We start from the raw sequence: 11,531 nt of genomic DNA, 5'->3' as shown, positions 1-11,531 counted from the left end.
CAGACTCCTGTGACTGCCTGCTACTCTTTTATTTTGGAAATGTATAATATGTAGATGTAGTCTTAGAAGTACTGGTCCAAATGGATTTATGTGAATACGGATAATACAGAATTAAAGAAAATTCTGGGTATTATCTGTGTGTGTTTGTGTTGTTTATTTAGGTATTTTCTTTGGTCCTTTATTTCTCCTTGTTCCTTCCCTCTCATAGCTTACCAGTCAACTCATTCATAATCTAGATCAGCTGTTCTCAACCTTGGGGTCGGGACCCCAATTGGGGTCGCGAGATGATTTCTGGGGGTTGCCAAATCATTTTGTCAGTTCTGTCTCCACTGTGTTAAAGTGTTCACATGTTAATGTGTTTTAGTCTTTTTGGTCACTTAATGGTTTTTTTTTGGTCATTTTGTGGGTTGTTTTTAGTCATTTTGTGTCTTTTTTTGTCATTTTGTGTCTTTTTTTGGGGTCAATTTGTGTCTTTTTTGGTCATTTTGTGGGGGGTTTTAGTCATTTTGTGGGGTTTTTTAGTCATTTTGTGTCTTTTTAGTCATTTTGTGTCTTTTTTTTGTAATTTTGTGGTCAATTTGTGTCTTTTTCTGTCATTTTGTGTCTTTTTTTGGTCAATTTGTGTATTTTTTTGGTCATTTTGTGTCTTTTCTGGTCATTTTGTGTCTTTTTTGGTCATTGTGTTTACTTTTTTTGGTTATTTTGTTTCTTTTTTGGGTGATCTGAACTGTGCGTGTGAGATTCTGTTCAGTGAGTGGGGGTCGCGGATAACATGCATGTTAAATTGGGGGTCAGGACTCAAAAAGGTTGAGAACTACTGAACTAGATCATATTTTGGTTTTGATGACCTCCCTGATCTGTATGTGTTAGTCATATGGATATTCATTTAAGGAAAGGAAAAGCTGACATTATGAAAAAATTGGACTGACACCAATATGGACTTTATGTCATTCTTAATCCTATGATGCACAACATGGGTCTAAAGTGACCCAACTAAGTTTTTATATTCTGTATCTTTGCAATAAATTAATTTCATCAATCAGCATTGCAGGTTTTCCTCAATTAACTTGTTTTTGATCATCATACGTCCTATTTTTTTGTTTTCATTTCTTACTTTTTGCATAAAAACCTATACAATCTATGATAAAAACCCTTTTTGTATCACTACACTTCTCATGCACAAGGTCATTTTTGACGCATGTGTGTAAACTTGATGTAATAATACAAAAACTATTTTTCTTCATAAAGTTTGAAAGGAAAAAGGGATATAATGATCTGTTGTAATAAAAAAAAAAAAAAAGATATCCAAACACACAGCCAGCATGAAATAACATGGGAAATTAATGTTGGTCATTTTTGACCCATGTGTGTAAACTTGATGTAATAATAAAAAACTATTTTTCTTCAGAAAGTATGAAAGGAAAAATGGATTTAATGATCTGTTGTAATAAAAAAAATTAAAACACACAGCAGCATTAAATAACATGAGAAATGAATGCAGGTCATTGTGACCCATGTTGTGCATTAGAAGGTGTTTATCTGGTGTGCATCAAAGGGATAAAGTCTTGTTATTGTTTACTTTTTATGCCCCTCTTTCTTCCTGGTATTAGGATATTACAAATGTATACTGTATGTACAGCTGATGAGATAAGAGCTGTATTGTATAACCCCTATTTGTTGATATCTTCTGTGATATCTTCTGACTCTTAATAATCACATTAGCCAAAAGAACTACAGATATCTGATAAATCGTGTATTTGTTGCCTGGTGACATGGATTTATTGGTGTCATACAGAGCACCTTGGCTCTGAGTGCAGACATGACCTGCTAACCTCTCAGTGCCTCCTGCTCTCTGCTGCACAGCAGCAGTGACAATGTGTGGACACTGATGATCAATCTGACTACACTGCAAAAAAAAGAAAAGTCGGGTGAACTCAAAATTTCAAGGCAACAAACTTCGATAAAATTTTAAGTTGGACAATTAAACTAAATATTTTAAGTTTTGTTTTTGAGTCTGCTCAACTCTGAATTAAGATTTTACAATTATAATTTTACATTGTAATAACTTTTAATCCTTACTTCTGCAATGTGCTGAATTGGCATGATTGTAACGCCGCTATGAAATGTCAGCTAATGTTGCGACCGCAATTTTGAGTTAGCATTGATACGCTAATGGCTATTCTTGTAGCTGTAACAAGCAGCGCCGCTAGCATCAGTTAGCCTAGCTTTCGCTAATGAATTTCACCGCTTTCCTGCATTTCACATCAAAGAAATAAGAGTTAGCAGAACTATTGCCTCTTGTTTTGAACCTCAACTTAAATATATAAGTAACAATAACTCACAAATTTGTTTTTGAGCAAACAACTGGCTTCCTTTGTTGTGCTAACTTACATTATTGCCCTAAATGTCAATCATTTATATTTCCAAGTTTTACCAATTTAATCACTGTTTTAGGCAAAAAGAAAAATACAAGTTGGCTTTTTTGCAGTGTAGTGTTTCACTGAGCATGACCAGTTTTTGTTTCTTTTGTTTCATAAATCAGGAGGATTTAAAAATATTAGACCACGTTCATTTTAATGCCCGGTACACCTAAAGGTGCATTTGTTTGTTTGCACCATTTTATACAGTCTATGGCAGGGGTGTCAATCTCTGGCCCGCGGGCCAAATTCCAAATTATTATATTATTATTGTAAATTAATGACATTGATGTGTTTTTTATCTGAAATTTGATTTTGCATGTCTGCACTATTTAGTTATATATTGTATGTTTATAAGCGTTGCTGGTTCCATATTTAATGTTAAAGCAAAACATGTTTGGTATATATTAAAAGGTTTATTTGTTCAATGTTGGCCCACGATTTTATTCAAGTTTTAAATTTTGGCCCATTGTGTATTTGAGTTTGACACCCCTGGTCTATGGTTTGCACAAGAAGGGTCACTTAAATGAAACCATCTGAAGGGTTTAAGAGGAAATGTCTCTTTGGTGGAAACGTGAACAAATAAAAAATATCTGAAATATGGCAAGCGACCCTAAGTTAACACTGTTTTCTTTCCTGTACGCCAAAGGGTGGAGAACAACTGTTTTTTTTATTTGTTACAATATAACATTTTCCCCAGAATTGCAGTGGAGTAGAAGTTGCATGACTCAATTATTAAGTTAAGTACCTCAAAACTGCATTACGTAAATATGCACAGTTTCTTTCCGCTGCTGCTGGCCCCAAACATCCTCAAACTAATCTGAACACAAAATAAAGCCTAAAACCTATGAATATACAGTCATGGAAAAAATTATTAGAACGCTTTATTTCTTCAATTTCTTGTTCATTTTAATACAAAATAAAACAAAAATAGCTCATAAGAGTTTGATTTAAGAGCTGAACTCTAGACATTTTCCATGGTTTTCTTGATAATGATTTTGGTTATTATCAAGAAAACCATGGAAAATGACTAGATATCAGCTCTTGAATTAAACTCTAAATTTATGAGCTATTTTATTCTCACCTTCTTTTGTCAATGAGCTGCTGCAGCACTCCTGTAAGTGTCTTAAATATCTCATAACAGAAACATGATCACATCACTCCTGTTTTAGCGTCCTTACACTGGCTCCCAGTATGTTTCAGAACTGATTTTAAGATTTTACTGATTACTTTTAAGTCCCTTCATGGCCTCATTCCCTGCTACACCTCTGACCTCTTAACACCCTACACACCAGTCTGTATTTTTAATATCCCAGAGTCAGTGATATGTTTTAAGTCTCCTCTTAAAACATACTATTATCGGAGAGTCTTTCCTGATTTTACCTGAATTTTAACTTCCCTTGAGCTGTCTTTTAACTACACAGAATCTGTTTTTAACTTGTCTTTGTAAATAACTTTGTAACATGTGCTCTAAAAATAAAGATTATTATATTATTATAACATCTCCTCTCTCACATCAGCATACTCACCCATCCCAGATACACTGAAAAGTCCACTGAGGTGATTTTAAGCAGTTATTTTAGACATTGCTGCAAATAAAAGGCTGATGTTATATAAGAATGGAATAGAATTAGACCTTGAGTGATGTGATGTTACTCGTTTTCATCCGTGGATGTGTTGGATTCTGTTTTAATAGTAAAACATGTATTATTTTATAGTGTGTCAATTAAATTTGACTGACAGGAGATTGTTACAAATGTTGCGATAAAAGCAAAAAAAAAAAAAAAAACAGCCTTTCAACATCCTTGTGATTTAAAAAACATCTCCACTCTTATTGAATTACGAGTCTGAGGGCGAGGATTTATCACCAGCACAACCAAGGACACAGGACGTGGGTAATTTAGTAAACAGACAGATGAAATACAAAATAAATTCATATTCATCCTTGACATTTCGGATGCTGGAGGCGGACAGATGGATACGCCTTAACAACTATCAGATATCTCTCCATTTATTCATGACTTCTTCCATCCATCAATTCCTCCAGCTCTGAAGAAGCCACGGAACTGAAATTAGTTTTGCTTCAACATATATAGGCCCTGTTTCAGATAATGGGTAAAATGATTACACCCAGAATAAATGATTGCTGTAATGTTTCACTGGACTTTGGTTAGATTTATTATCTTTTTTTGTTTTATCTTTAAATGGAATTTCTTATCTTTAAAGCTGAGACCCAGTATAGAGTTCAAAAATCACAGGTCTGACAGAGGCACCCAGTGGTGGAAGAAGTACTCAGATACTTTTCATAAAAGGACCCCACAGTCTAAAAATACTCCATAAGCAACATTCATACTGTTACTGAAGAAAAAAGAAGAGGAATATTATCAGCCAAATGTATATCCATACAGTATAAGTCAAAAATGATTTGACTTATACTGTATGGATTTTTTTTCCATATTCTAATCATTGATGAATTACAATGTGTATGTTTTTTTACTCTATGGAGTAAACTTTAACTCTATGGAGTCTGGGGCTATTTTGTCCATTTTTGAATCATTTTCATCCTGCCTGTATAAACCACTTAAAAATGTTTAAATGCCATGTTGTATTTTTGTGTCTTCTTTTTTTGCCATTTTGTGTCTTTTTTGGTCATTTTCTGTCTTTTTGTGTCTGTTTTTGTCATTTTCTGTCTTTTTGTGTCTTTTTTTTAGTCATTTTGTGTCTTTTCTGCTTTGTTTTTACGTCTGGATGTGATGAAGAAGTCATGCTTTGGAGCTTTTAGAGACTCCAAAGGGTTAATATGGACCCTTCTGTGTGTCTGAAATAAAGATTGATGAATTTGTGTAAGTGCATTTTAATGTTGCAGTTCATTAATGTGATGCAAATTTAAAGTATTTTATATACTCCTGAGTGTATTAGTAGTATACTACTGCATCATATAATATGAGTACATCATATGTATTTTAATGTATGTTTTTTTTAACCTCTTTCCATGAAGTGATTGTGACAATGTGATTTATTGTGACAGATAAAGTGTATATCTTCTCAAACTTTATTAATTAATCTGTTCATAACATATCACAATGAAAATGAAGCCACAATTAACAGAGGATTGTGTCTGAAAACTAAATTATTACAACTTTATGTAAAATTGTACTGAAGGACAGTAAGTAAAAGTTGGTTACTGAGTTACATTCCACCACTATATGAATTACATAATATTTCTACAGTATCCACACTGCAAAAACTGAAATCTAAGTAAGATTAAATATCTTAGATTAAGGGGATATATGTTTATATATTTCTTCTTAGTCAGCGTCTTTTATGTTCGACTGTTTCACTTGTTTTAAGTGTTTTGTTCCTTAATTATCTCAATAAGATATTACAGCTTGTTACTGAGATTTTATGACCTATACTGAGTAAATACATGCTTGAAACTAGAATATCAAAAGTCACAAAGCTGTTTCATCAACACTTACAAGTATAAAACTGCTATTTCAAACCAATAATTTCTTATTTCAAGCATAACTAAGAAATCATAACTTTGACATAATTTGACCTCTTCACATAAAACAAGCAGCCAGATGTAAATATTTATCAAGAAAAGTTCACTAGTTTTAAGTCTGACTTTGCTGGTTTCAAGAAATATAATGCCTATGCATATCATTATGTCCTCTGATGGCTCTAGCATTTACTTAACTCAAGAATATTTTTCAACATATTGAGAAAATAGGTCACATGTATTTCATTAGAATCAAGAAAAATGCACTTTTTATTAGAATACACTAATTCTAAGGTATTTTTGGGTTCATTAAGATTAGATATTTTTACTTGTTTTGGAAAGTCTTGACAAGCCAAATGTTCTTGTTCCACTGGCAGATCATTTTGCTAATTTTAAGCAAAATACACCTCATTTTTGTACTTTTTTTCTTGTTTTTGAGAGGTGGCTTTTTGCAGTGTGATGTCAAAACTGCATTAATTGACTGATGTATGGTTACAAATAATGAATACTCTTATTATACTGTCGCTCATAAAGTTGGAATAATATATATATATTTACCCCTTTCCATGAAATGATTGTGACAATGTGATTTATTCTTGACAGACAAAGTGTATATCTTCTCAAAATTTTATTAACTAATCTCTTCCAAACATATCACAATGAAAATTAAACCACAATTAATAGAGTAAAATCATTCACTTTATGGGCAACCATGTATAATTAGTGTGCAGATTGTGTTTTGCTAGTAATTGATAATTATTTTGTTTATAAAATATTTTTTTAAATGTGCGAAAATGGCCATCCTATCATGGTAAGTCTTGTTTTGTCTGACTAAAAGTCCAAAAACCAACAAAATTCAATTTACAATAATATAAAAGGAAACCAACAATATAGTTTAATGATGGAAATCCAAGAAAATTGCATGCCAATTTGATTAATTTTATTGTTTTTTTGTATGATGCTATTATTTTTTTATTTTTTACGTTGAGCCTATTAAACAGAAATGCCCAAGAAAGGCTCAAACTAATGACCCTGCCTTTGCTGTGACATAACAAATTATAACAGGCCTCAGTTACCAGGTAACAAAGCCCCAGGGATTAAATGCAGCATCCGTAATCAGGCTGGAAGGATGGTATTTTGACTTTCCACAACTTGTTCTTATCATTTTGCCCTTTTAAAGGGATTATGAGAAAGGTAGCAAAGTGACCAGTGAGTCAGTGAGATCATTGATAAGGTTGGTAGGTTTTACATAATCCAGGACGTGGTCACAGGCTGAAGGACTCGGGTATAAAACGACATGAGGGCAAGCAGGAGACCTCAATAAAAAGCCGTCCAGCACAGAGGCAAAATGAAGGGGAAACTTTCTCTCAACATTGTAATACTCTCTCATTTATCTGACTCACTTTTGCTTTGATTCAACAGGTTTTTCATTGAGCATTTCTTCTGTCTCTAGGTAACCGTGACAACAACGATGGGCTCAGTGAAATCAGCTGGACTGTCTGTTCTTCTTCTGCTGTCTTTTCTTCTTTACATAGCTGACTCTTACCCCAACATTGACTTATCAAACAGTAAGATGATATAATTCTTTATGATACAAATGTGTATATTGTGTGTACAAAGACTGTACACTCAAAAAAATGTTGAATGAACATGATTTTATTATGACAAGTGGTTGCACGAAATAATTTTATCTGAATCTAGATATGTTTATTATGTTGACTGGACTTATACATTTTAAGAAAAAAAATATATTATGGAATTCTTTCTCAATTATTTTTTAGTTAATTTTACTCAAATTTTCTTAGTAAATCCAATTAAACCCACTTTAAATGAACTTAAATAAATTGGGTATGTTTTTTAAATATATTGTACTCTTTCAAAATGTTTAAATTGTACCTTTTTTATTAAGTTGATTCGAATTAAATATTTTCTAGCCATCATACATGACAGAGAACCACAAGATGTGTAGACCACCAACATTAATATGATACAAACAGAAGAAAGCAGAAACACACTGCTCAGATTCTGTCAACCAGAATCATAAGGATGGAATGAACAGTCAAAAAACTGACAATTTTTTTTAAAAATTTGGATTAACTTCATTTTTTCGAGCTACATTTATTTAAACTAAACAAGAATGTCATAATTCTGACAATGGAGTTAAATAACACATAATTTCTATTAAAATATGCTTAAATAATATATGTAACATTTACGAAGGGTCAAAATCACTTTTTTCAGTGTACACTGTGCACTGTATGACGAGCTGTCCATGATCAATAGTGTCGTGTTTCTGCAGTGGGCTGCGAGGAGTGCACACTGAGGAAGAACAGTGTTTTCTCCAAGGATCGTCCCATCTACCAGTGCATGGGATGCTGCTTCTCCAGAGCATACCCAACACCTCTCAGGGCCATGAAGACCATGACCATCCCCAAGAACATCACCTCGGAGGCTACATGCTGTGTCGCAAAGCACAGCTACGAGGTACAGGTACAGAAAGAAACATGTCAGACAAACTTTTCTTTAAAAAATTACAAGAAAAAGATAGAAATGCATGTTGAAGGAATCAAAAGAATTTGTAGGTCTAAATATCAACCTGCAGATAAATACTAAAATTTGATATAATGGATTTTAATATCAGGTATATACAGTCATGGAAAAAATTATTTGACCACCCTTGTTTTCTTCACTTTATTGTTCATTTTTAATGCCTGGTACAACTAAAGGTGCATCTGTTTGGACAAATATAATGATAAAGGGTGGAGAACTACTGTTTTTTTTATTTTTTTTATTTGTTACAATATAATAGTTATAAGTTAACTTATAAGTTAAGTACCTCAAAACTGTATTTTGTAAATATGCAGTTTCTTTCCGCTGCTGCTGGCCCCAAATATCCTCAAACTAATCTGAACACAAAATAAAACCTAAAAATGTCTTCAATTTCTTGTTCATTTTTAATGCCTGGTACAACCAAAGGTACATTTGTTTGGACAAATATAATTAAAACAACAAAAATAGCTGATAAAATTCAAATTTAAGAGCTGATATCTAGACATTTTTCATGGTTTTCTTGATAATGATTTTGGTTATTGTCAATAAAATCATGTTAAATGTTTAGATATCAGCTCTTAAATTAAACTCTTATGAGCTATTTCGTTGTTGTTATTATTATATTTGTCCAAACAAATGTACCTTCAGTTGTACCAGGCATTAAAATGAACAAGAAATTGAAGAAAAAAAGCAGTCTAATAATTTTTTCCATGACTGTAGATTCATAGATTTTTAGATTACTTTGAGGATATTTGGGGCCAGCAGCAGTGGAAAGAAACTGTGCACATTTACATAATACAGTTTTGAGGCACTTAACTTAATAATTGAGTCATGCAACTTCTACTCCACTGCATTTCTGGGGAAAATATTATATTGTAACAACTTTAAAAAAACAGTGGTTCTCCAGCCTTTGGCGTACAGGAAAGAAAGCAGTGTTAGCTTAGGGTCGCTTGCCATATTTCAGATATCTTTTATTTGTTCATGTTTCCACCAAAGAGACATTTCCTCTTAAACTCCTCAGATGGTTTCATTTAAGTGACCCTTCTTGGTCCAAATTATGCAACATTTCACAAAAAAACAAAGATGTGAGGACAGATTTAAGTAGCAAAACTTCAACTTTGCCAACTCTTATTTGGACCCTATAACAATGTAATATATCATCAGTCTCAGGGTCTAACTATTCAGCAGAATATTACAGAGTTCTTTAAAGGAGAGGGTCACAACTTTTCAATCCTGTCTTAAAACAATGCTCAGATATAATCATTGCAACAGCCTTTTCCTTCTCCTTTCTCCATTTAGCTGAGAATACTTCAATGGGAGTTTAAATGAATGGATTTGAGTACTTCTGTTACAATCATTACTTTGATAATATTCGGTTTTAATGTAGTTTGTGGTTTAACCCTCTATGGTATGCATTATGGTCCCAGTTGGTAAAAAAATGTTTTGGGTGTTTTTTGTCTTAAAATAGACCAAGTAAACATAATCAAGAGACATTTTCAAAAAATATTATTTTTTTAGTAGTTTTTAGGGTTCGTTGCCATACGGCAACACCGTACGATAGTGGGAAAGTAATGAAAACAAGAGAGTTTTGTTTAAAATTGTGTTAACATTTATTTAAAAACTAATGTTATAGTCTGAACAATCCCCAGTAGCCTGAATGCATGAAAGTAAAAACTATTTAAAAATAATTTTTTCATAATTTAATTCAAATTTTTGTGCCATATCATGAGTAAATGGTTGGCTATTGGTATAATTAGAATCCCACCTCTCTTTAAATTCATTGCATCATAACTGGGGATGTATTGTCTTTATGTAGAAGGCTTAAAATGGGTTTGTTGCCATATGGCAACGTCGTACCATAGAGGGTTAATTCTGATTCATTTTGTTCACAGATGTTTAGAATATTGGGACTGCTCACACTGCTGCTTATTTACTGCTGTAGGTTGACATGACTTTGTTATTTATCACATTTCCTCCTCATCTGTGCCTCTTTCAGACGGAGGTGGCCGGCATCAGGGTGAGAAACCATACAGACTGCCACTGCAGCACCTGCTACTTTCACAAGATATGAAGATTGAGACTTGGCAACAAATCGTGTGACATTTGCACAAGCTCATTCCTGTTTTAAAATGTCTGTCCCATGTGTTAACATAGGTAATATTTTTGTAGCAGTTCTGTTTCTGAGTAATTAGCCTATATTCTTGTGTTGATAGCTGTACTTTAGATTGAAAAGCAATTAAAATGTGCAATAAAGATGTTGCATTTTCATGAATGTTTCTCTCACTGGAATGAATGGGACTGTGGTGTGTGTTAGTAGCAATTTTTGGGGTGTTTTGTGAATCTCTGAGTTGCTTTAGACTAATGTGTCTGCAAAATGAATGTAGGTCAATGTAAGGAATAGCAGAGGTGGGACCAAGTCATTGTTTTAGTCAAGACTGACAATTCTCAAGTCCTAAACTTTGAGCTTGAAATCCTGAATAAGTCATCATGCACTCTCCATCAAAACTAATACAATTTAACAACATGCTTATAACATTTCACATTTACAAAAAAAAAACCCATAAATGCTTTCTTTAAGGTTCTCTCCTGCAACTTGGTTGGATGTCGTCGGATTAGTTTAAAGAAGGTTGATCCGAGAAGTGTTGACTTGCTGGGAATTAATAACAGCATTAATGTTATTGATTCGGGAAACAAATTGATCCATGGCACTCTTTTAAATAACACACTTTTTCATCTTTGGTGCTTGGGGGAAGCTATCAAGTTTTTTTTTTAAATCCAAACAGCTCAAAGTAAAGTCATGAGTCATTGGTCCAAATCTTTTTTGATTCTGTGAATATGAATCTAAAGGCATCAAATCTGAGGAATTGTCACATTAGTCTGAAAGTGAAATAACTTACTTTGAGGTTAATGCGACTTTAATAGTTTATATGGCAAATCTGACTCTCCAGTCAGAAGTGGCAGCCATAATATATGTCAAGTAGCCATTTTAACAACAGCACTGAAACTACAGTTGAAGCAACATGAGAGTAGTTATTGAATGCTCAAAATGGAAAAAAGTGGTA

General features: G+C 33.1%; 1 protein-coding gene across 1 annotated transcript; it reads left to right on the top strand.

Annotated features, from left to right (window-relative positions):
- The first annotated feature begins 6,672 nt into the window (after nt 1-6,672).
- On the top strand, nt 6,673-10,649 carry cga (glycoprotein hormones, alpha polypeptide). The gene is made up of 4 exons (XM_059353349.1): nt 6,673-6,730; nt 7,373-7,487; nt 8,219-8,403; nt 10,466-10,649. Exons 1-4 carry the CDS (start codon nt 6,704-6,706, stop codon nt 10,538-10,540), a joined length of 402 nt encoding a protein of 133 aa, XP_059209332.1. The 5' UTR covers nt 6,673-6,703; the 3' UTR covers nt 10,541-10,649.
- Nucleotides 10,650-11,531: the final 882 nt, after the last annotated feature.

This window comes from Centropristis striata, chromosome 16, assembly GCF_030273125.1.
Source record: "Centropristis striata isolate RG_2023a ecotype Rhode Island chromosome 16, C.striata_1.0, whole genome shotgun sequence".
NCBI classification, from domain to species: domain Eukaryota; kingdom Metazoa; phylum Chordata; class Actinopteri; order Perciformes; family Serranidae; genus Centropristis; species Centropristis striata.
This window is presented reverse-complemented; position numbering and strand designations above follow the sequence as displayed.